General features: G+C 34.9%; 1 protein-coding gene across 4 annotated transcripts in view; it reads left to right on the top strand.

Annotated features, from left to right (window-relative positions):
* Positions 1–27,230, top strand: part of Asator (tau-tubulin kinase asator) — a 46,354-nt gene that overhangs the window by 10,398 nt on the left and 8,726 nt on the right. For 2 of the 4 annotated variants that reach the window (XM_013321183.1, XM_013321181.1), the window contains exons 2-17: positions 6,860–7,189; positions 14,692–14,762; positions 15,073–15,167; positions 19,712–19,773; positions 21,565–21,703; positions 21,954–22,104; positions 22,730–22,871; positions 23,177–23,249; positions 23,692–23,821; positions 24,359–24,498; positions 24,692–24,889; positions 25,154–25,243; positions 25,533–25,682; positions 26,001–26,084; positions 26,243–26,366; positions 26,673–26,834. In XM_013321183.1, coding sequence (XP_013176637.1) covers positions 7,071–7,189; positions 14,692–14,762; positions 15,073–15,167; positions 19,712–19,773; positions 21,565–21,703; positions 21,954–22,104; positions 22,730–22,871; positions 23,177–23,249; positions 23,692–23,821; positions 24,359–24,498; positions 24,692–24,889; positions 25,154–25,243; positions 25,533–25,682; positions 26,001–26,084; positions 26,243–26,366; positions 26,673–26,834 — 1,930 coding nt within the window. In that variant the 5' untranslated portion in view covers positions 6,860–7,070. Of the gene's footprint in view, positions 1–6,859; positions 7,190–8,401; positions 8,418–14,691; positions 14,763–15,072; positions 15,168–19,711; positions 19,774–21,564; positions 21,704–21,953; positions 22,105–22,729; positions 22,872–23,176; positions 23,250–23,691; positions 23,822–24,358; positions 24,499–24,691; positions 24,890–25,153; positions 25,244–25,532; positions 25,683–26,000; positions 26,085–26,242; positions 26,367–26,672; positions 26,835–27,230 lie in introns of those variants that run through there. The other 2 variants (XM_013321182.1, XM_013321184.1) reach the window with 2 other exon arrangements.

Raw genomic sequence — 27,230 nt, 5'->3', positions numbered from 1 at the left:
CACCACCAGTAACAATCTGAAGTACGTATTTTTATAACTATTAAATACTTACGCAAAACTTAACAAAAGTAACGCGGAAGAAATAATTTCGATTTAATTTCTTGTTACATGATTAATTAGACATTTAATAACGTGATATATCTAAAGTACCCACTTAAATTCTCATACTTGTAATATAAATTATCATGGCAAATATTACTAGCAATAATTGAGACGTATTCACTATCTACTCACAATAAATCAAAATGAACGTAACACAGTACAAAATGCTTTAAATGACGTGTAGTTGAAAGTCAAAATGGCGGCCAATAAGAAGAACATTTTGTAATACTATACAAATAGATTTTCTTAATAATATTTCCTAACCAATACTTAGGATTTTTCAAGAAGCGAGCATACCGTTTCCTTAAAGGGCAACGCATCTGCAGTTCCTCTGGTTTTGTGGATGTTCATGGCTGTCGTTGATCACGTCAGTGTTCTCGCCACCACCGATACATAATAAGTAACTAAAATTAGTTAATTAACCTCTACCTCTGCTAACAATAAGCAATATTCCATAAGCAGTTTCATAGCGTCACTTGCAAGGAATATGTAAAATCTACAACTGACATTTATACTTTACATTTATGAGTACGTGTTTTGGCGCCAAAATCGTACGTCACGTCATGTCGCGTTTAAATCGTGCAGTGCCTCATGCTATAATGTTAACTGAAAAAATAAAAACGTATTAAAATCTTTAAAACGAAAATTATTCTTTCTCTTCATTTCATGATTCTAACAGATTGCGTTAATAAATTACCTATTTCCGAAACTGAATTAAAAATTGCTAACATATTTTGTATGTTTTTGTCCCTATAAGACTTTTTATTTGCAATTTAATTTTAACTCTTTCAAGTTAATTTCCTTTCCAATTTATCTTTTTTCACTTCTGCTAACCAATGTTGTGTCTAAACCTTTAAAAGGATTTGTTTTAATTAAAAGTCAATCGTAAATCTTGCTTATTGCCTGTTATTAACTGAAAACTAAAGGCTGGATTTATATTAACTATAAAACAGTTGACCTTTAACTAGTAAATATTTGTTTACATTACATATTTGAAGCTAATAAATGTACGTCTCACAAAGATACGTTTACATTTCACATCACCCACGCACACGATTGCACTGAATATAAACAATTTTATTTCAAAGATAAAAATATATTCCGTTGATCTTGTACATGCAAGAAAAGACAAAAGAAATTTATGAAATATTCATGATTATATCTATTTAATCGACTATTTCCATTGCTAAAACAACTGTACAAAAATCTTTTCATACTGTTAGGATAAAACACGTGTATAACAATCAGATAATAGCAACCGATCAAGCTGAGGTTCGGCCCTCACGGACACCCTTGAATCGGAATGCCTAAACGCGTAATGAGTGACAGCCAAAGCCGCGGTCCCCTCTCGGGATCACTTGAGTCTGGTCACTCCATGGAGCGTCCACAAAAGCAATGTAAGACCTCGGTGACCTCCCAATCCGGTAACTATAACGAAGTAACAGCCCGAGCCGAGGCTCCTGAGGGAGCCGTCGAGTGTTGTTACTCTTAAACGAGGTTCAGGCTAAGCGCCATCTGCACTCGGCCACCTCAAGCCCGGTGAAGCTGTAAATGCCTCTTCAAGGCAAACAGTGACTACTCAGTCACAAAAAAAGGGGAAAACATCATATTTTGTACATTTGTTTCAGCTGAATAAAGAAATGTCATATTTCTTCTTTATGGTATCAGCAAATCGAAAAAAAGCTAAAAATCCCCATTGTTATCCTGTTTCTGAATGTCATCACATATTTTTAATGCTTATGCGTTGAAAATGGAATGCGTAAGATAAAAAGATATTTTTGCATAGAAGCATTACTTGCTTTTTTCTTTGTCTGAAATATATTGTTATCAAACAAAAACGAAGTTACCAGGGAAATTATTTAGTGTGAATTGCATTGGAACTATTTATGTTGTTCCGCGTTTAATTCTAGCGACCGCGTAGATACTATGTGTCCGAATTTCAGTAGAAGTGTAACATTTTCGATGTATATTTTTATGACCCAAACTTTTATTACTCACCGAAGAGATTTCGTTTTTAAAGATATTGCGGAAGAATTCAAATAATATCTTGTTTTTTAACTTTGATTTGATGAAGCGCCTACAGTTAAAATAAATCGGAAAATAATTGCCTCTATCTGTATATTTGCTCGTATATTATACTAGGGTATTTTTAATTATTTTTCAATCCCTTTGCTTTCATTTCATCTGTTTTTGTTTAATCTCTGAACTTTTATGTTTTTACGTCAGGACGAAAAAAACTAACCATTGCCAAGATTTGCTTGTAATTTGTCATCAACTAACAACATTCATAAATTTTCAGAAGATTTAGTACTAGTACAGAAATAATTCGCAAATCATGATTTTATTTTAAATAGTTACCACGAGGAAATAAAAATTAATACACAAGAACTTTTGGTTATATAGAAAAAAGCAAAACACAATCAAAGGACATACGGAAGGTATGTAAGTGGCCACTAATTATAATCTTCCGGTAAAATAAAAAGCTATCTAGTTTTTTATGACACAGAAACAAAAATATGTAAAGTTTAGTTATTTAAAATACCTAAGAAAATTTAATTGGGACCACGGTTTTCTATCCTACTAACTCCTATCTTTGTATACAGAAAACCCATCAATCAAACTAGCCTAAATATCACATACTAGACCAAAACTTACCGGTCTACTTATCGCACGGACAATTTTAAAAATAGGTTTAAATAATAATGACAGACACAATATGATACAGTAATATGATATTTAGTCGAAATCCCAGAGCAGACAGAGTAAAATTACAATGGCCCAGTTAACTGGACGCACCTGTTTTTAGGTCGTCGCGAACGAATGCAATTCGCTTTGTCCGGTTGTTCACCTGAAACTCGCTCTTACCACGGCTCCTACGTATAGTGACGTAACTCGTTTTTTTGTGCAAAATTATATTTGCGCTTTCGAAATTCAAGTGTGAATATATCATGTTTAAATCATTTTTTCGATGTATTATAGTCTTTACATATGTATCAACGTACACCAAAATGACATTGAAAAATATATTTTTTTACGTACATCCATATACGTAGGACCCGTTGTATAACACGTTACCCCCTATTCCCCCTCCTAGTCTACGTCTGGATATAAATAAGCAACTATCGTGTCATCTATGACGACTGAGCAACGAATAGTCTATCTGTCCAAGTGACATTAATCTCGTAAGAATAAGAATAGCTTCTCTGAATACTTTAGTTACAGAAAAAATTAATACAAAGTAGAGTCCTGGCTCTAATAAGCGCTATAGATTGATATTCGTAGAATTTTCTTTGTAGAATTGGTAGATAAAATATTTATGATATGTCAAACGTAGGTAGGCGTTGTAACTCCCTAACTTTAAAGGGGGTAATTGGGGATGCAAGCGCGTAAAGTTGGGTCTCTTTTTCCCTGATTATTAGTGTAGTGTGACCATGAATGCAGCAAGAATCCTCGTACACTACAATGTCTTTGTACGAAGATGTCAATCGACAAAAAACATGAAAGTTAAAATATGCACCAGTAATTGCCTAGAATCCATTTTACTGTCAACATGGTCATAAGCATAGTAATGTAAAGCAACAAAAAAGTTGCTTTTCCTATGGCACGATATTTCTACACGTGCGACATGTACATGAAATAATATAAATAAATGTTAATCTAGTATTTGTTTTGGTATGGTAGACATTTGGCACCTTCTTCCGTACTACACAATACGGTATGCTAAGCTTCATTTGATACGGAGACCTAAAGATATGGAATCGCTTTATCGTTTAATAATAAACTAAATAATGATATATAATATAATGATGTCCATGGGCGTCGTTGAACACCTCGGTGTTCCCGCTGCTCGTTTGCCCCCTTCTGTTATAAAAAAAAAAATATTCCTTAGTTACTGTCACCCGTGACTCCGTAAGCGCAGAAGTATAAAAAAAAATATTTAGTAGCCTATGTGATCTTCCAGACTATAGATCCATGCTGCTGTTCTGGAGATTTCTTCTAACAAACATCCATCCATGTATGTAACATCTAAACATTCGCATTTCTAATATTAGTAAGAAGTAAGATTTTCAATAATAGAAATCAATAGAAGTTAAAGTGGATGTAATTCCGCGTTTCGTCTGATTAGTGTGAGTACCAGAGTACTGTTTTAAAAAGGAAAGAATAGAAAAGGGATTTCCTATGGGAAAGACGATTTAAAAACAAATAATCTTTTATTATGCGTCCTTAGTCTTTGTTATATAATTAATACCCTAATTTAGTCTTCTTTCCCTTCCCACCTTTTTATAAGGAAAGGATGGAAGGGAAGATATTTTCTTTCTGTGCATCCTCTCTTCCGTCGATTAAAGGTAGACAACGCATATGCATTTGCGTATGTCTATTGGCAACGGTCACTTCGCTATTTCAGCGATTTCAGGTGGCCGCTCGCTCGTTTGCCACCTTATGATATAAAAAAAATATAATATTTTGTATTAATCACTCTGTTGCCAGTCATTGAGGTTGAGTTGGCAGGATTATAACACTACTACGTACTCACTAGTTAAAACCAAGCCAACTTGGCGCAGGTGAGAGTAGAGGCAATTTATATAACAAAATTGATAAGTAAAAGCATCCATTTTTAATAGTTTTAAGTACTCAAAAGCAAAGTTTTACAGGAGAACTTTTTTGTTGAATTTAGCATTAAATTCCGAGTTTTCTTTCCATTGTTCGTTAGAATCAATTTGGATTTTTATATTATATATATTTCACTTTCCCGTTGAGTCAGTTGCCACTTGGGTTACCGCCAACGTTCATTGCAAAACATTAGTTAAAACTGACAAATATTTTTAAACACAAACGTTAACATAAAATATATTAAATTAAACATAATAAAACAGATTATTCAGTTTATTAAAACAATATTAATCTATGACAGTAATTCCCAATGTAGTTCAGGTGGAACTCCTGGGTTTCAAAGACGTTGGCGAGGCATTGCCTTTAGGGATTTTAAGATAAAGACTAGATGTAACATCAGCGGATCCATTGACATCACCGATGGTTTCCAAGACCATAATCTCTGTATAAAATATATCGTCATCCCTGTCGTTATCTTTGAAAATACAAAGATAACGATATTATATTTTAAGCCGAGATTTTAGTCTCAGAAACTCACGATGAATAAACAAAAATACAATATGTAAATTTAGTAAGATCTCCGAACTTTAGACGTAACAAATGTGTGTTTTCATTCAATTTGCCTGTGTATTTATAAGTAAAAAATCCAGCTTTACGTGTATTTCTATTCTAATTTATCACATTAAAATGATCAAAGCAATATTTAAACACTTCGTAAAATTATTTTGTCATATGATTTACGATTTCATTCAACCTTAATAAATGAAAAGTATAAAGAAAGTATATATCAGACATAGCACAGGTAATTTAAATAAAACCTTGTCTAATATGAAAAAGACTTTTTTATGTTAATAGCAACGACATCTGTTATAATGGAATTGAGTTTTTCTGTGAAACGGAAACGTTCCGAAAAGAGCGCCATCTAGTATTATTTTTTGTAACCAATAAGAATCCTACCGACTAAAACAGCTTGCAAACACTACAATATAGCTTTGAAAACTGTCTGGTCAACAATGATAACTCGAACCTCTTCATTTGAGTGCAACCTTGGATATTAAATAGCCCTGGTCCAGAAGTGCTTCGCGACATTTAATTTACTATGTAAATGTTGTTGTTAAATTAATAATAATAAAATTGTTTTACACTTCTATGTAAAATTACTTATTGACACAGATTTTTCTAAGAACATTTTGCTTAACTCTATTCTACTTCCCTTCGCTTACAAACCATTTTATTTTAGTGAAACCTAGATAAAATCTAACAATTCTAGCACATTTTAACGATATCGTTGACTTCGCTTGTGATGAGCGATGCAGCCGTGCTATTATTGATGTGTGTGGGCGACAACGGGCAGTTATATTCACAAAAACATAGAAATAAATACCAAACGGCCGTCCCAAATATCAATCCCACGACCCACTTACACTGCACGTTGTGATGATGCGATTGACATGATACTCTTTTGTTTTACTGTTACTGGCTGATTTGTCATTGTTTCTTCTTTGGAAAAAGGAGAAAATATAGCAGTCCCATATAGCATCATCTAGAAAACTCTCTTCTTACTTATATTTTGAATGCGAAACTTTGTATGTTTGGATCGATGTTTGTTAGAAGTTATCTCTACAACGATTGCATGGATCTGAATGGAATTTGACATACATAGATGTAACGCATAGTCTGGAAAAACACGCAGTATAATATTTTTTTAAATACTGCTGGCAACAATCAGCTTGTAAATAAATTCATGAAAATATGTACAAAAACCGGTATATGTCATAAAAGTGCGTAAGTAAGGTTAAGTTTGAAAAAATGTCGATACAATGTTAACTTTTTCGAATGAAGCGTATGCGTTCAAATAATATCGGGTTATTAACCCCATTGCTGATATAAGAGCGTATTGGCGGAAAAATTGCAACAGTTTTAATTATGTTCGACAGAATCGATTTAATCTAATTAAATTTATCTACAATGTACTAATTACATCCTACTTCAATTATCTTTAGAAAAAAATATTTATTAATTTTGTGTATAGCAAATAGGCAACAATTATATGTCAGCCATTTTTCTATATTTAGTAATTTAGCTTTCTACTCTTAAAATACAAATAAAAATTTCTATTAGTAAATTATGTATTTTCTTGTTTCAGGTGCAACAAACGAAACAAACATCGAATATATTGAATTTTAACGAAACATACAAAACAAAATTTTTATAACCACATCATTAGGTATTACCTTTATCACGGTTACCTATTACGAAAAAAAAATACTATGACAAAACAATGACGTTTAAAAAAAGCGCGCCAAATCTGTATAAAAATTAAGGCAGTGACATGTGTACGCTTTGAGCCAGTTTAAATGAAAATTGTGGATAAATCAAGTTCGTCTTTATTGAGATTGGGTGCCGAAAACGACGGGAAGATGTCGCTAGTAGCTCCCAGGCGGGTCCAACTCGATTGGGCACCCAGCATTCCATGGTAAGATTATAATTATAGACAATATTCATGCTTGATCCACCAGTGAAATTCATTTTCAACTTCAAACTCCTTTGAAATATACTACTACGTTGGGATTTTTAGCTAAACATGTGTTTATTATGGGATGATTTAACAGTGGTGGTAGAGCCCGCAATAACATGTTTAGCACGTGTCGGCCCTCTCGGTGGATTACCACGACGACACAGAAGACAGGAGTGTAGTGGAAGAAATTCCGCGTTTCGTCTGATGACTTCCCGGAGGCCTAATTTTTATCCTTTTGCCCATTCCATCCTTTTCGTGCAAGGAAAGAATGGGAAGGGGAAGTGGATTTGGCAGGGGCGTCCCTCCTCTTTTTTTTTAAAAAACTAAGCAACGCAACTTTAAATGCCAATGTTATGGGCAGCGGTCACTTCACTATTTTGGCCAATTCTAGTGGCCAGTTAATCGATTGTCACGGTTTGTTACATTAAAAAAATGGCCTGTTTAACAAAAAATTGCTGATAATTACAAATATTCAAACACCAAATTAAAGGAACATAAAATAAAACAATGTTTTCTTATTAGAAACCAAATAATGCCTTGTGAGTTTACACTGCTTAAACATGTGCACTAAAACTAATATTTTTTCCAAAAGACAGTAGAATAAAGATAATAATATGTTTTTGTATAGGTGTTACATTTTACATTCATAATTAAATTACACTTAAGTTCTTGACTATACTTGTTTCTTACTATTCATTAAACCAATTTATTATGCCGTAAAAAATAGTAAAATAGAGCTTTCTATATTTGTTGAAAATTCGAAAGCAAAAACTTGAGTACACTGTGCAATAATTCTAATTCTAATTACCATTATCGTAGTAATATCTATTTGAACCCTATTATTATCGGAAAGGTCATCGGCCTCTTAGCACAAATTACGGCTAACTTCAAGTAATACTGCGAAAAACCAACCCGTCAGCTGAGCGGGTGTCGCTTACTTCACTGCGGTGAAAAGAACCTGTCATGGCTCCGCGATCGATGTAGACCTATGTCGAAATCGAGAGAAAATACGAAAAATGCTACCGCGCGACGCGATGAAAGACGTTAAACGCGTCTCAGTTGCTTTTTTAACCGCTTAATAATTAAATAGTACAAAACGTCGCGCTTGTTCAGTGTATTTTCAGTGAATTTTCAGCGCATCTAAATATATTCTCTGTCGGATTGAGCGACGGATCCGATTTTCTAGGTAAGTTTTGTGTATTTACAACACACGATAAAGAATTTTATGTTGCGTGTTAAATGAAAATGTATTACAAAATTAGGTAAAATAAATATTACGGAGAAAATATATGTGAATTGTTAAAAAATCGATTGTATGTGGGTGGGATGCCCGGGTATTGCTTTCTCGCTTTAGTATTACCCGGCTGTGTTAGGAAGTGACGTAATACCGCGGCATTTCTCGGTTGCGTAGTGCAGAATAATCGGCCGGATTATTGTACTTGTCTCTTTTCTTCGTAGTAGTCTGACAATTTTACTTATTTTTAGTGGGATATTGACATTTTTCTAAATAAAAATATTACAATAAGTAGTACGACAACATTTAAGACTATTTACCGGTTTTATTTGTTTTTTCTACAAAAGTTTTATGCCAGTCGACACATAAAATCGATATAAAATATTAGTTTAGGCTATATCATTAAAGTGATCACTTGAAATAATATTATTTTAAAATGAATTTATTTAAACTAACTTTCGATAGCAGACACAACATTTATTAAATATGCTAATCTTCATAGATTTTTAAAATAGTCTTGGAGCTAATATATAATATTTTATAATTAAATCTATTTATGTCCCTTATATGAATTAATATTTTTAAACAGAATTTTCAAAAACAATCTAAAAGGTAATATAACTTTGTAACAATGGTTTCAGTGGATAACATATTACAATGGCAATTCATCTCAACCAGATCAATTATCTTAATAGTAAGCAATTACTCCTGTTATAAATGTATTATTCAATGTAACCACACCTACATAGAAACTTGTTCAATATGTCAAAATAATTTTTATAACTTTACTAGCAGTCGCCCGCGACTGTCCACACGAAGTTAAAAAACTTAATAAGTAGCCTCTGTGTTCTTCTTGACTATGTAGTACATCTATGCCAAATTTCATTGAGATCCGTTGAGCAGTTCTGGAGATACCTTCACACAAACAGCCATCCATACATCTGTCTAAACATTTGCATTTATAATATTAGTAAGTCAAAGGGATATTAAATTCATCAGATATGACAGTTGATATAGTGGTATGGAAGAGTTGTAAATATTGTGCTATTCAGAAAGTGATACCTAATAAGGCAGACTATATTTAAAAAATAACTGTTATTTGTCGAATAGATCTATGAACATAATTTATTAACATTTTATTGTAAGTTTAAATTTCTGAAATATATATCTATCTCTGTTTTTACAGAGATAATGAGAGTGATGATAATAGTTTTTGTACAAGTATTTTGACATTGTAAACTCAACGGTTACCTTCTGAATTGTTGCATTTAGTGGAGCATAACGTTACACAAAGTCAATCAGCCAACCATTAACAATGTTGATTCTTATCCAATTTTATTGTTATTTTATGTAAATTGTAAGAAATAGATTTTATAAACTATTTTCGATTATAACTGCAGTTGTATAGGCAAGTCAAAGGTAATAAACAGTTAATAATATCGGAAATAAAATTAGAAATTAACTTAGCATTTTTTAGGTTTGTAAATTAAATTGCATACCATGGGTTTGTCGAATCAAAATATCTCTATTAAGCATATGACAAAAAAGAGATAGCAATATGTTTTAATTTTAGTCTCAGAAACCCACAGTTATTTGTCCATCACAAGAAATTAACCCTGTTAATATAATGTTCGCTGGTCAGCTTAAGTATGTATTAGTAATCTTACCTGCTAAATTAATTAGTTTTCTTAACTGTAAAGGTAACATCTGCTATATATTAATTACAAATCATTTTTAAAAAATATTTGCAACCAAGAAGTTTTTATATTTACATTATTTAATTTAAGCCCTAGTGGGCGTATTTTTTTAGGTTATCATTGAATAGTGGGAACCAATGAGCTATAGTTACATAGTTATGTTTATGTACAGTATCGCACTCAAGTTATTCTGTTTTTACGTTATATTATGAAGATACACTGACCTGTTTATTATGTTGCTGACTGTACTATTTGTGTCAAGTTATGAAAATAAATCTGTGACAATTGTGCGCACAAATAACGACAGACATCTTTAGTTATAACGAGTGTGTTTAATGCGCGTAAGTTTTCTTGTTATTTTTGTTAAATGTTCAAAATCAAGGTCTTCTTTCCTGTACTCAAATCGAACAAATTTTCGCTGTGTAATAGTATTTATTTGAAGACTAGCTGTTGCCTGCGGCTCTGCCCGCGCGGGATTAAGCAAAACTTAATAAATAGGCCTAATCATCTTTAACTTAGGGTAGGCTCCGAGCCCCTCGGTGGGGACGTATAGTGAGCTGATGATGATGATAATAAATAGGATACGTGTTCTTCCATTTCTTCATGTGTGCCAAATTTTATCAAAGTCCGTTGACCGGTTCCGGAGATACTTTCGAATAAACATCCATCCATCCATCTAAACTTTTATTATATATTTATAATATTAATAAGATAGCGTGATTTTTAAAACGCGATGTTTTATCGCGCACTGTTGCATTTTGAGCACTGAGCGAAGGAAACAAATGAGATTTTTAAATCCTTACTCACCGGAAAGCTGCCAAAGTCGACTTTTAACGCGGCGTTAAAAAAGCGGCCGTGCGAATTAAGTGTTAAAAATTTCGACACATAGTTAAAACTGAAGTGATTAACGGTTACTTATTCTAGTACTATTAGCTTTTAAAACGAATCCAGTATAGAAAAACAGTAGTCTAATTAAATATAAAACCTCTGTGGTAGTTACTCTGTGTAACCCTTCAGCGTTGAGCTCTCAACGGAGTGAACTTTCGTTTCGTATTTATTCATAAAAGCCAAGGAATGAGGGCAAAGAAAAGCAGTATATAAAGTTTCTTCAATTTTAAACGCCTTTGAATTTACTTTTTGTTCTTTGCCCGTTAAAAGAGTTTAATATTTCTCATATTAGATATACTATTAAAAAAACATTGTCCAACGGACAAAATTGTGAATCTAAACCATTCCCAGATCCCCTTGAACACACACAAAAAATTTCATGAAAATCGGTCCAGTCGTTTGAGAGAAGTTCAGTGACATACACATTCACAGAAGAATTATATATATATAAAGATTGGTCCTGAACTAATTTTTACTGAACCTAATTACTTTTTCAATAAGTATTTCCGATAGCACTTTCGGACTGTGAAAGGCATCCGAATTATTTTTAAAAGATTGTCAAAGAAGGATTAGGTTCCATTAGACTGTATAATTTTTTTATTAACTTTTTTTGTACGTTCATAGACAATAGGATTCGATAAAATGATTAAATTGTTTCTGATGAAATTCTTTGCGTCTTTCCTAGGACTTGAGTTCATCGTCACGATATCCATTTATCGTTATTGTTTTTTTACAGTTATTTGATTTTAAATGCGTAATCCATATTGCGCCGTATTAGTATTCGTAAAGATTTTTATTACCAACATGAAGTTAATGTACCCACGTCCTGTACTTTAATATTGACCGCAACGTCCCCGTCTAATGGGTGCTTCGATCTGAGTGAATTTGGCACTCATTTGACGGATATTCTGAAGGAAAATGTGTCATATTTATAATGACGTCACAGGATTATAAATTACAATTATAACATGTTAGTGTATAATTTTAGGGTCTAGAGAAATATTTCTCAAACTTTTTGACTAGGGTAATCCTAGATTCTAAATTTGATTATTCTAGACCTTAGAATTTGTGATTATTTTCTTGCGTCCCTCGTACAGTTCACGTCCTAACTTTTTCTAAATACGTAATATTAATCTTTTGACGGTTTTTTTATCTGGGAATTTTTTAGTACGTAAAACTACTGCTACTATTTTGTTACACTTTAAGAAACGCTGGTCTAGAGAAATATTATTTGACTAATGGCTTTACGTCCCTTACTAGATTAATTTCTAAGTTGCTATCAAAATAATGCCAAACAACAATTTTGGCATCACTCTCATTCTATTAGCAAACTTAAAATACTGACATAAAATACATACGACTGAGCAAAGGCCCTATCTATTCTGCATTGCGTTGTTTAATTTGTGTTTTAAATTGTGTAATAAACACTTATAAATGTTGTAATGTCTTTGAATGGATTAAATGTCTTATTATTATTATTATATAGGATGATTATATTTCTTTTATTTCGTATACAGTAGAATTAAGTTAAGAATTAATTAGTATTCATCGGAATAAGAAACACCCGCATCAAATGTCAACTACAATATACCGACAACCAACATGATATTAATTTACTTGATAAGTTCGAGTTAAGTTACGTGCGGACAGAGGCGTGTCTCTACAAGGCCGTTGCGGTTAAAAAAGCAGTTATAGTAGGTTATTAGGTAATAAACTTTTATGTACAAGAAATATTAGTATATAAAGGAAGCAATGAGATTTTAGCTATTTTGGATACTTTGATTCATGTGTAGATGCTCGTCTACCATTTAAGCGTGGACTTTCACTGTTGCACCAACTGAAATAGATGATAGTATACTGAAATTGTTACAGTGAAGGAAAACATCGTTATACAACCTGCACATATCTGAGAAGTAATTCAAAGATATGTGTGAAGTCAACCAACCCGCACTTGGTCAGCGTGGTTGACTATGGCGTAGTCACTCTTAACTCAGTGGGGACGTATAGTGAGCTGATGATGATGATGATGATACTGAAATTACTCCGTATTATTTAAAAAAATGTCCATATTAGTTATGTTGTTAATCTATTTATACAGTAGGGGATCAATTTATCGTAGTTATTCTATTAAAACATATTGTAAAGCATTTATTTATTTTTGCTAAGCGTTCTAATTTAATTTAGCTAATTAATTTTAGGGAGTGTAATGCGACTAAGCTTGTACAATGCTTTCCTCGCATGTCTGCACCGTTTTGTTTTTTAACTGGGATCGTGGTCAAGCGTTAGCTTATACTATATTAAAAAAAACTCGTCTTGAAGTTTGATTAAAATTAAACATTCTGCCAAAGAGGTGGCATACTGGCTACTAAAAACTTTTGCCTTTTTAATTATGGAAAATGATAGTGGGGCTTTCCTGCTCTTTAGCAGATTTAAAAATTCGGCCACAGACGTGGCATACTGGCCACTAAGAAACTTTGCCTTTTTAATTATGTAAAAAAAGTAAAAAAAAAGAAGAGAATTGCGCGGGAAGTTAGATGAAATAATATTTTAAATATGTTAGTGTTATAACAAGTATGTTAACAACGTAATAAAATCATTTTTGGCTTTCGTGTTGTATTCAATTTATACAACATGGCTGGGTAACTTAGTTACCCAGCATTAGGGTTACAAAATCTACCCTTCATGATATCCCTTGATACCATCTAATAGGCCAGAAACCGATCAATAATGTGAAGATAGATTGTTTTGATTTGTATGTGGAGGGTGGGGTTCTACGTTTTATGCAACTGTGATGATTATGTAGAAGAAACACGCAAATGTTTTGTTTTGTTACTGTTTGTGTATGTTATTTTGTAGGAAAAAATAATTGTATCTATCTATACAGTTACAATTAGACTGTTTGTATGTAATATCAGCAAAAAAAATATTTTGTATATGTCATGTATTTTTTTACGTAACGTATTTGTCTCGTCTTCTCCGATTTTCGTAACGAAGACCAGATTTTGCCTGTACTTTGGTGTGGCTACTTTTTAAAATTTTGTTTTGACGAAGACGCGTGTGAGCGCTAGTTAATGCATTTTATTGCTTTTTAAAATAATACGTTTTCATAAATTTAGTCTTATTAATCCGATTGATTACCCATCTATGCAAATTTTATAAATACTTATTTGTGATAGGGATATTAATCACAAATTCCATAAGCTTCCATAGTGATCCATTATATTAGCTTTCAGGGTCACCTTTCAGCTTGGGGGACTGACCTAAAAACAGTAAAACCTCACCTCTCTTCGAACTTTTGTACCGTATTTATCCAGCAGTAAATACGCTATTTATTGCTTTTATATACGTGTATAAAGATAAAGATTGGCAACTAACCCTGTGACATTTTATAAAAACATCTTCACAAAGAATTCTTTGTTACAGGGACATTTTATTAAAGGCTATTTATATTGAAATTTATAAAAAGACACCACTGTTAGATCGATCGATACATAATGATGTAGACAGGTTTTATATAGTCACGTAAAATTCATATCATAAACCATAGGTGTAGGCATAATTTACAATATCATCAAACCATAGACATGAAAAGTTTTTTTACAGTGGACTATAAAATTGATAGTTGTGTTTGTCTGTCGCAGGGAGCAGGAGCCAGCCTGCGAGAGAGAGCCATCTTTCAAGCAGTTGGCACCGCACGCCTCTCATAGATCAGGTAATGTTTTTTAATCTTACTAATATTATAAATGCGAATGTTTGGATGGATGTTTGTTAGAAGGTATCTCCAGAACGGCTCGATGGATCTCGCTGAAATTTGACATAGATGTAGGACATAGTCTGGAAGAACACATAGGCCACATAAGTTTTTTAATCCCGGGCGACAGGTAATACAACGTAATTTAGTTTATTGACGAGTACCTATACTTGAAATAATGTTACCCTGGTAGTCTACCACGCTAGGTCTTAGTCGCCCTCATGACACAGATGTTTTTTTGTCAGTTTATCATGTAATGTTTTTCTGACAGAATCATCGTCGTCATCAGCGGACACCGAGTCCCAGGGCTCGGGCCCTGCCGCCCAGCAGCACCAGCAGCTTCGTGCGCGCCGCCATGAACCACAGGTCTGTAAATAATTTAAACGGTATAATTTAAATTACGAGGCTTTGAGGCGAGCTCTTTTAAGTCATGATAAATAAGCCCCTTAACTTTGAACAACTCTTGAATATTTTTGCTTCAAAACTAGAAAATGGATTTTTCTGTTCGAGCGAGTAACGTAAGTAGCGGGAAAGTATCTTGACGACAAAAGCCTTGTCTTTACACTTCATTTGAATTCACTCGGAGCTAAAATTATACAGAAAATTACCCTTTAATATATTCTTGACTATAAAAGTGCTACTTCGCAGGGTAAATATATCCCCTTCGATTTTTCATACCCTCCTTCACCCTTATGTATTGAAATTCAATATTGCACGTTATTTCATGTTAAATCGGGATATTCTAGTTATATATGGGTGCAACAAAGTTATTCTTTGGCGTTGCTTGTGGTGACCAATTTTGATGCGTAGATTACAAAAAATTATTTTAACCTCAAAGAAAGTTTAAATGATCTTTGAAAATACTATACAGTGTGGATGAAAATTGTTTATTATAGTTTGTCAACCTCATTCCATAAATCGTACTTAGTACTAATATTCCACCACGAATGTTTAGATTGATGGATGGATGTTTGCTAGAAGATGTCTTCAAAACGGCTCAATGGATCTCACTGAAAGTTGACACAGATGTAGAACATAATCTAGATAAAGACATAGACTACTTTTATACATTGTTAATTAGAATCCTTTGGCGCGAATCGCGCTTTCATTACAAGGTCAAGTGTCGGAATAATTAGTGAGGGGACATAAACGTCGACATTTTAGTAAGGCTAGTGTTGAATCCGACACCGGTACAGGCGGATTTTCTTTCTAACACTACTTACTAAGTTTCTTTTTTAATTACGCGCGGACAATGTCGCGGATAAAGTATAAGTATAAAATAGTTCACTGTAGTAAAGTATCTACCAGTTTCCATATATGGTGCGTAATGAATTTGTCCGTACCTATGTGCTAATTTCCTCGCTGTATGTCACTAGTTGTCGTACCATAACTGAGGAGAGACGTGTCAGCCATAATGAAATCAATGGATCAAACTGTTTTGCAAATCATTCAATGCTTGACTAAAGTAAGTGGCTTTACATGAAGTACACGTTTGGCATTTTCATTTTATTGTGTACACAATTTGAACAAATGAAAACCTATAAAAAGACTATAAAAATGTTGGCAATGTTTCATAATACTCTTTATAATGCTTTCAGATTGTTAAGATTTAAATTGCCAGATGAATAATACAAAGATTTTTAAGTTCGTTTGAAATATTCTTCTTCTCAGACACTTCAGTCTTTACAGAATAGTGGTCATCAAGTAGGTGCCGTAACTCGTTTTACCAGTTTTCTTTTTTTTTAAATGATAAGGTGGCAAACGAACGAGCGGCCACCTGAAATCGCTGAAATAGCGAAGTGACTGTTGCCCATAGACATACGCAATTGCATATGCGTTGCCTACCTTAAATCGACGGAGGAGAGGATGCACAGAAAGAAAATATTTTACTTTCCCATGCATCCTCTCATTCGGAAAGTCCACTTCCACTTCCTTTCCTTATAAGATAAAGGGTGGGAAGGGAAAGAAGACTAAATTAGGCCTCCGGGACGCACACTCATCAGACGAAACGCGGAATTGCATCCACTTCACGCCTGTCTTCTGTGTGGTCGTGGTATTTCGCCGGGCGAGCCGGGCCAATTCGTGCGAAGATATTAAAGCGGGCTCTACCACTGTTGAACTGTTCCCGGACTATTGAAATATTAATACACAAGCCAAAACCACTTTAAGAAACTGAGTACTTTTAAAATTGACTGTTTACGATTCAAGAAATGTAGTAATCGTTTGCTTTTATTTTTTTTAATCCTCTAAAAAGCGAAATGGCTTAGAAATATTTCCAAGTTTAAATCGTAAAAGCTAGAGAATGAGGGCAGCGTTTTCAATGGTATTCATTAGTGGCTGAAAAAAAGGTTTCTCAGTTATAGTGCCGCAGAATCTATGGCTGGAGACGTAGGGCTGCCAAAAAATGTAGACCCGGATACAGACGACGAAAAAAAATATACTTAGGGGACTACAAAAATATCGAGTGACTTGTTTGAACCACTCTGACCCTCGGCCCCAATTTTAAAGGATACATCTGAGGCGGATGGGGTGTAATCCTGGATATCACTTGCCAATAACTACCACAAGACTTGAGATTTGCTGGAATGATTACAATTTTTAAATAATTTTCTAAAACTATGAGATGTCAGCCCTGCTGAGACGACCGTGTCTTATATTGATCTTTGTTTTCACCCCGCAAGGTCGTGTTACAATGCCGATTGTAGGCGAAATCAGTTCTTTGGAAGTTTTCTCGTTTTTTACCTAGTATTTCAGTATACAGGTTAAGGTTAGAAAAATAGGGCGGATTTTCTTGACCTAGTTATTATATCTTACAATTTGATCTAGTATACAGGTTTGTAGTTTAGACCAAATCTAATGATAATTTAAAAAAGTTCGTTAGTTCTAGATAAATGGATTAATAATAGATATATGAAGAGTATAGAAGTTGTCATTTTTAAAGTAATAATGTGTTTTTTTAATTAACAAAACCCCTGAGGGATTTATTCTGATAAAGGAATAACATTTGGGTAAAAGAAAAATTCATTAAAGGTTAATACGCTGGCATTTACCCTTATGGATAAGGTCAGATCGAATTGCGTGATGAGGTAAAATTATCCAATAATATAGAAAAAATATTATTTTTCATAGTCCAGACGACATTGACATCTAATTTGAGGTATCGACTATTGTAAGATTTCGTAATTAGAATCACATAGACCGACAGAGTTATTTGACCCGGTGAGCATATATAAATTGCAATAGCTCATTAGTATTTGTCAAAAAGTGTACTCAGGCCAGATATCCTAGTAGGACTATATCTTCTATCGTGTCAGAGACCACAGAGTAACTAATAGTACTACGTAGGTTACTTTGTGTCTAAGTACACGTGCAAAGCCGGGATGGTAAGTTAGTTTCATAATACAACATTCACATTCAAAAGTGTTAGAGCCCACTTTAACATCTTCGCACGAAATAGCCCGGCTCGCCCGGTGAAATACCACGACCACACAGAAGACAGGCGTCAAGTGGAAGCAATTCCGCGTTTCGTCTGTTGAGTGAGCGTCCCGGAGGCCTAATTTAGTCCTCTTTCCCTTCCCACCCTTTCTTATAAGAAAAAGATGGGAAGTGGAAGTGGACTTTCCGGAAGAGAGGATGGTTGTAACGGGAAAATATTTCTTTCTGTGCATCCTTTCCTCCGTTGATTAAAGGTAGGCAACGCATATGCAATTGCGTATGTCTATGGGCAACGGTCACTTCGCTATTTCAGCGATTTCAGGTGACCGCTCGCTCGTTTATCACCTTATTGTATAAAAATGTATGTAAATATACCCTATAATATACAAACCGCATAAATTGATCTTATGCGGTCAATACTAACAATACATCTTCACCGTTGATTTCCACTGCTGTTACATTTGTATTTATATGTCTCCCTTATTTTAAAGAGACTGAAAGGGATGGCTATATGTATTACAATTGTCGGTGCAGTGAAGTTGTACGCTTATAGATTTCATCAGCTGTCTAGTTACCATTTGACCGCAGACCTTGCTCTTGGCCTTGTGCACGGAAAGTAATTGCTAACACACAGTAATTGTTTGTAAATTTTATAGAACTTTGGGTCTCGTGTTTATGTTAAAGTGATGTGATGTCGGGTGATTTGTGTTTTCATAATTTTATTTTTTAATTATCGACAAAAAATAGACATACAGACGAATTGAGAAGCTCCTATTTTTTGAAGTCAGTTAACAAATGGTGACACACAAGTCTTCATATATAGATAATTTATTGTATTGAATAAAATCATTGATTTAAAAAAAAACTTTTTGGAATATTGCGAATAATTTTTGTTTAAAGTTTTCGTATTATTTAGAAAAGTTATTAATAATTGTTATAGTTTATTGTCTTGGAAAAGTTTTTTTTTTGTATTTTACGTTACTATATGCGTGTTTACTGCACGTTACCGCTGTAGTCAATTAGTATGATCCAACCTGTTGATTTGCAATTAATTTGCATAAACTTAAGCAATAAAAATTCTTCTAGCTTTACAAAGAATGTGTATAGTTTTTTGCCTTGAGTATGTAGACTGGGAAAGGATGAATGAAAACATGTGCTGTATATCGAAATATATCTGAATTATTTAGGACAGAAGAGAAACATGAATAAGGTATACGATTTGACAGAAAATAATTTAAATGTTGGTGTAAAATTATAAAAAATTACATGCTTTGAAATTTATTCATCATCATCATCAGCTCACTATACGTCCCCACTTAGGGGCTCGGAGCCTACCCTAAGTTAAAGGTGACTAGGCCATAGTCAACCACGCTGGCCAAGTGCGGGTTGACTTCACACATATCTTTGAATTTCTTGTCAGATATGTGCAGGTTGCATGATTGATTGAATTGATGTGGTATTGTTTTCTATTACAGAGGGAGGAGCGGCGCGAGGAAGCCGCTAGCACTCCTAGAGTGCAACCTAATCCTTTGCTGAGGTGAGATTTGTGATACATAATTAATATTAACATAAACACATACAAAATTTCACTTATTACGTCTATTTTGTATGAATGTTTCGGCAATGGAAACACACAGTTCGACTAAAGTTAGGGAAAGCTATATGATTGGAAATCTCTCATAGATACGGATTATGATACGTAAATACTTGAGACGTACGCTGAGTAATATGAAGGGTATTTAATATTGGTATTAAAATGTCTGATTGGTATGAGAGGAGTTTACTTTGTATAGGGAGAAATACTATATTGATTTAATATCTTCCGATTTAAAGTTGAAAAAATCAAAATTATATAGCATCATCATCAGCTCACTATACGTCCCCACCGATAGGTCGGAGCCTACAATAAGTTAGGATAGGTCATAGTCAACCACGCTGACCAAGTGCGGGTTGACTTCACACATATCTTTAAATTTCTTCTCAGATATGTGCAGCATTACCATGTTTTCCTTGAACGTAACAACGTCAGATAAATGTACATATGTAAATCGAAAATCACATTGGTACATGGCGGGATTCGAACCCATGACCTGCAGATTGTAAGTCAAGTGCTTAACCCCCGACTCACGACGCTCAAATTATATATGTAACATAACAATGGTAGGTGAAACACATTTTGGGCCGCGGAGGACAGTGAAAGCGTGCCCGTGGTCCCGTCCCGATGCGTTGGAGGAACAGAGAGCTTAAGTGGGTATGCCTCCGCTATGGAGGAGAATCCCACATAACTACCAACCCCCTCCCGGGGCGCGGAGTATGCATAAAGCATTCCTCTCTGGAAAAAAAAGGTGATACACATTTTATCACAATGAACATGTGTTTTCATTGAAAAACTTGTATAACAACAATTTGATATCCATCGCATTATGTTTGAAAAATTTAAGATATGTTTTTGCGTATTAAGGCTGTGAAGATGATACGATATTTTAAAACTGTCGTTATTTGTATTAAGAATAAAAAGTATTTTATCCATTTGAATATTAAGCTTTAGTTAAATATTTGCAAGATATATTAAGCCGCTGCATAATGCTTCGCTCGACCATTATTCCATTGTCAACGGCATTGTATAAGTTGTTTTTAATTTCCCAGCGTAGTTACAGCCTTGATAGTAATATCTTGTTTAAATTAGTTTATTAGATTGAAATGTTACATTGTTATAGTAAAGGTATAGTGGGAAAGTATTTATCTTTTTGATCTAAATTGAACTACATTGCATTCTTTGAGCTCAAAGACAGCGCATAGAAAACAGACGGCTATAAACTTTTGAACATAGCAACTTCTTTCAAGAACTAATATTGAATATTATCTCCTTCGAAACGGCTTGACAGATTTTTATGAAATTTTATATGCATGTTCAGTAGCTCTAAGAATCGGCTACTGTCTATTTTTTAATTCCGCGCGAAGTCGCGGGCGATCGCTAGTAATTTATAAAACTATAACGCTTGTTGAGTTATGGTTAGAAATAATGTAATGTTTTTTTATTATGTTTGTTGAGGTAAAAAAGGGGTTCTAAATGTTGCCCTGTTCACTTTGCTAGTCGTGCCTTGAACAGTGCGGTTACACATAATGCATTCGCTCCGAAGCAATTCTATAGCGAACTTCAAAATTGTATGAAACTGACGCGCGACAGTCACGTGACTTATCGAGAATTGTTGTCAGTTCTATACATTTTTGAAGTTTGTTATGGAATCGCTTCAGAGTGAATGTACTTTGTCTAGCCGTGTGGGCAGTGCCCGTTAATATTTATTGTAAATTTAAATGATATTGTCAGGTCGCGTACCCTTCCCAACTTCGGTGGTAATCGTTCCCGCGAGGCGTCCCGCTGCGATACTTCGCGGCGAGCGCACCACATCACCATGGCTTCCGAGGACCTGCTGCAGCCGGGACACGTCGTCAAGGAGAGATGGAAGGTCTGACACTTCAATACTCAACAATGCATAGACTGCAAAAAATATATTTGAAACCTGTAAACATTTTCAAAAATATGTTTAGTTTGTGTGCCTTCATTTTTGAGTTTTTATTTTTAATAGTATTAAAATTTTAGTATCGATTGAGTTCTCATGAACCAAAGAGAATTTTACAATTAAATGGTCTCATGATACATCTTCTTTTAATTAGAAAAAAAGTTGTAGTATATAGTATATTACGTTGTCTTTTCAGGTTGTAAAAAAGATAGGCGGCGGTGGATTCGGAGAGATCTACGAGGGTCTGGACCTGGTAACACAAGAACAGGTGGCTCTGAAGGTGGAGTCAGCCAGGCAACCCAAACAAGTACTCAAAATGGAAGTGGCTGTCTTGAAGAAATTACAAGGTTTGTAAAGCCTGGTACTTTTAATAGGTAGCCCTCGTGTGATAATTGTGAATGATTTTATTTCAGTACAATATGGAACTTAAACCTACTATTAGTGATCGAAATTCAACTATTTGTTTTTTTTTTACAAAAATAAATTTATGTATTATACTTCTCCACGTTAACTTTAACTGTATCAAATTTCTCATATGACTTAGGATGCGGTTGTTAATTTTTTTCGTTTGCCTTGATCCTTTGATTGCAATCAATCCATCTTATCTTACTTTACTTATTATATATGCGAATGTTTAGATGGATGGATGTTTGTTAGAAGGTATCTCTAGAAAACTAAATGAATGTGGCCCAAATTTGACATATATGTAGAACATAGTCTGGAAGAACACATAGACTACTAAGTTTTTTTTATTGCACGCAAACGGAGTCACGGCTAACAGCTAGTATATTATACATGCGAATGGTTAGATGGATGTTTGTTAGATAGTATCTCCAGAACCAACAGGCCTTGTTGAAATTTGTCATACATATATGTATGACAAATTTCAATTTCCAGACTATGTTCTATAGAACATAGTCTGGAAGAACATAGGCTACTATTTTTTTTTTACATATTGTTTGTGATATATAGGCAAGGAGCACGTGTGTCGTTTTATCGGATGCGGTCGAAACGCCCGCTTCAACTACGTAGTGATGCAGCTGCAGGGCAGGAACCTGGCGGAGCTGAGGCGTGCACAGCCACGTGGTGCCTTCTCTTTATCTACTACGTTACGGTGCGACCTAATTTCTTATTATCTTACTAATATTATAAATGCGAATGTTTAGATGTATGTTTGAAGGTTTCTCTAGAACTGGTTGTATGGATTTTGATGAAAGGCATAGATGTAGAATATTGTCTGGAAGAACACTACTAATTAAGTTTGTTTTAATTCTGCGCGGACAAAGTCGCGGGTAAAACCTAGTACTGTATGTCATGTATACAGTACACATGTCATGTACACATCTAACTAATGGCTCCTATTTAAATAAACGTAACTTAAATTTATTTTTTTTAATGAAATTTGACTTTTTTTTTCAGGTTGGGTCTGCAAATATTAAAAGCAATAGATTCAATTCATTCTGTTGGCTTTCTACATAGAGATATTAAACCTGTAAGTAAACAAAAATGATTGTTTTTTACTAAAATACTTTTGTTTTTAAAAACATATACATAATTAACCACTCTTACTGTTAGTTCTCACTTGTTTTATACTAGTACTAGAATATTTCATCATCATCAGCTCACTATACGTCCCCACTGAGGGACTCAAAGCCTACCCTAAATCAAGGGTGACTTTATAGTCAACCACGCTGACCAAGTGCGGGTTGACATTCCCACATGTCTTGGAATTTCTTCTCAGATATGTGCAGCATCACGATGTTTTCCTTAGCCGTAAGAACGTTGGATAAATGTACATATGTAAATCGGAATTCGAACCCAGGACCTGCAGTTTGCAAGTCAAGTGCTTGACCTCTGAGCCACCGACATTCCTATATATTTAGTACATATATAAAGACAGTGTAAACCCACACTATATGACCATGTTATTTCAGAGTAACTTCAGTATTGGACGTCACCCGTCTAACTGTCGTCGTGTGTACATGCTTGACTTTGGTCTCGCGCGACAGTACACCACCAGCAATGGACAAGTACGTCCGCCGCGAGCTGCTGCAGGATTCAGAGGTACATACAAACATACATACAACACAAACATACGTATAATACAATATTTATTGGTAATGTTTAAATTACAGATCAAAGAACGATTTGCAAAAAAAAAAATTTTTTTTTCAATGTGTCATGTGTCGCAATACTAGTTATATAAAGTTATTATGTCCGTTTGTCATTCCTAATTTCTTTGGAAAGTCGCCAATTTTGCAATTTCAAGCAATTAATTTAATACGTTCAAATATTAACCTATTTCTTACTCATATTATAAATGCGAATGTTTAGATGGATGAATGGATAGAATGTGTTTGAAGGTATCTCCGGAACGGCTAAACAGGTCTCTAGGAAATTTGGCATAGATGTAGAACATAGTCTGGTAGAACACATAGGCTACTTATTAAGTTTTTTTTTAATACCGGGCGGGCGGAGTCATGGACAGCCGCTAGTTACATTATAAAGTATTGCATCCGCTATTGGCACGTCGGTAACAAGAGTATTCTTCTAATCCACGTGCCAACTGACGTACCGAGTACTAATTGACATATATTCCAGGCACTGTGCGTTACGCGTCAATAAACGCGCATAAGAACAAAGAGATGGGTCGTCATGATGATCTCTGGTCACTCTTCTACATGCTCGTTGAGTTTGTCAATGGTCAGCTGCCTTGGAGGAAGATCAAGGATAAGGAACAGGTTTGTTGGATAGACCACATGTTTTAGGACTAGACATAAAAATGCTTGCAAAATAAAGCTTTAAAAATATTTTTAAGATTCATATTAACAGTTGCACGGAATAAAAAAATCTAGTCATAAATGTAGCCTATGTCACCCAGGGATAGTGTGGCTTACCAACAGTGAGAATAGAAAACTACTACTGCACTTCCAGGTGGGGCTGATGAAAGAGAAATACGACTACCGTCTCCTGCTGAAGCATTTACCATCCGAGCTGCGTCAGTTCCTGGAGCACGTGCAGCAGCTGGAGTACGCTGACACGCCAGACTACACCATGCTCACCTCGCTGCTGGAACGCTGCTGCAAGAGACGTGGTATACGGGATTCAGATCCTTACGACTGGGAGAAGGATGTAAGTTTATTCATGAGACTTATTTCAATCCATCATCAGCTCATTATACGTCCCCACTGAGGGCCTCGGACCCTACCCTCAGTTAGGGACTAGGCTATAGTCAATGTTTGCTCAGTGCGGGTTGACTTTACACATATCTTTGAATTTCTTCTCAGTTATGTGCAGTATCACGATGTTTTCCTTCACCGTAAGGACCTTTGATAGACATGATTTCTATACGTTTGCGAAGTTATTTTATCTTAAAATGTATTGTGGATATTGCAGGCTGTAGCAGCGGCAGCGGGTTCCCGCGCACGCGCCGCCCTCGCACCCACAGAGCCCGCCGCCACAGAGCCAGACCACGCCCCTGACAGAGTGAGTATGCAAACCCAAATGTAACATAAATTACATACAAATAAAAACATCCCTCAGAACACAAACATATAATATAACGTAGTATTTTATTTTGTTGTAAAAAATACTGAAAATGAAATTTGACAAAAACGCAGTTATTTAGTTTCCCATCTGCACCCATGATATATACATTCTAAAACTAGATAAAGTAGTTTATATTTCTGTATACCTTATACATTAAATTTAAAATGTGGTTTGTTTCAATATTAACTCTTGTCAAGTCACAATAAGGTTAATTTTTGTTAAACAGGCGCGTCGCCGATTGGAGACAGAGGGCACAGCTGCGGTGGCGACGGACACGCACACGCATGCGCACAAGGAGAAGCGCGCCACGCCTGCCAGCCCGAGACACGCCCACGCGCACCCACACAGCCCCGCTACACACCACGTCAACGGATACGTAAGTCTTATGATATAACAATAATAAAAAAGCTTTAAAAAGTTTTTTTTTTAGGGTTCCGTACCTTATAGGAAAAAAAACGGAACCCTTATAGAATCACTTTGTTGTCCGTCCGTCCGTCTGTCAAGACCCTTTTTCTCAAAAACGCGTGAAGGTATCAAGCTGGAATTTATATCAAATGTTCAGGTCTGCGGTCCCTAGGTGGTTTGAAAAAATAAAACTTCTAAGCCAACCCAATCAAAAGATACGACCGTTTATTTTACATTTGGTTGAATTTATATAGGTTAGCTTTCGAATATAATTTCGTTTTGTTCACAGTCTGCTACTGATAAGGCAACTCCGGATAAGGAAGCTGAAGTCAGAACTACACCTGCGCCTTCTCCCGACCGACATGTTAATAAGGTATGTCAATTTAAAGCGAGTCTTCACTGCTACACATGTGTTTCAACGACATATTGTCATCTCTTACATTCACCTTGAAAAAATAGAACAATAATGACAAGTGGGGCATCGACTATTGTAATCAATATGATTTACTATTTTATTGTTTGTCTATTTAGCAGGAAAGCGGTGCAACAAGCGCAGCAGGAGGCGGGGGCGGCAGCGCAGGTAGTGGAGGCAGTGCTGCCACGCGGCCAGAGCGCCAGAGCGTACCACCCTGTAGGCCCAGGCCACCTCCACTCGGTACGTAATTCACGTACAATACGGTCTTATCTAGAAGTACAGTCAGCTACATAAATATGCACTTCAAAACTTTACAAACTTGTATAGGTACAGATAGGGATGCACACATTCTTCATGTAATCATAGTGTAAAGCATACAGACGATTGCGTGTGTACATATTTTGAAACCGTTTATAATAGTTTTTGAAGCTTTGTAAAATTATTATTATTTATGTAGCTGACTGTACAAGAATTTAAAGATTTTGCTGTACGAATTATGACAAATTATAGCATAAATAAAATTGTATTAATTGCTTGATTTACCAGCTGGTGGTCCGACATTGGCCAGACTTCGTGTTGTCACCGCCCCGCCCACTTGTGTACAAGAACTGGCTCACGCCCCCTCACCTTCTCTGCAAGGAGAATCTGTCAGCCCTCGGATCATAGCTGATGTGGACAGCATGCATTCTGATACGCACTTTAAAAGAGGTTCGTAACTGTAGTATAAAGGTTCGTTTTGATATAATTCAGAATCGTTAAAACAACGCTTGAAAGTCGCTTCAGAGACAGATGTATGGGAATAAAATACGACGAGCGTTGTTAATACGATTCCGGATTACGGAGTTTCTACTGACGACATTTTTATAAAAACATCCTGTAATCTTATTCTGTTTGACAAATAAGAGACTGCGATAAGAAATATGTGTAGCCTCAGTCAAATACTGTTTATACAGGGTGTTCATACATGTTTATTTGTACTCCATTGTACACATTCTATATAAGTTACCATGTAGCATAAATTTAAACAATAGGTTATGTTAAATAATTTTATTTAAATAAAATTAATATATACAACGCGTTTATATAGTTTAAGCCTACATATTA

The sequence above is a fragment of the Papilio xuthus genome, unplaced genomic scaffold, assembly GCF_000836235.2.
Source record: "Papilio xuthus unplaced genomic scaffold, Pxut_1.1 DF825946.1, whole genome shotgun sequence".
Taxonomy (NCBI): Eukaryota; Metazoa; Arthropoda; class Insecta; order Lepidoptera; family Papilionidae; genus Papilio; species Papilio xuthus.
Note: the sequence above shows the minus strand (reverse complement) of the source record. Positions and strands in the feature narration are given on the sequence as shown.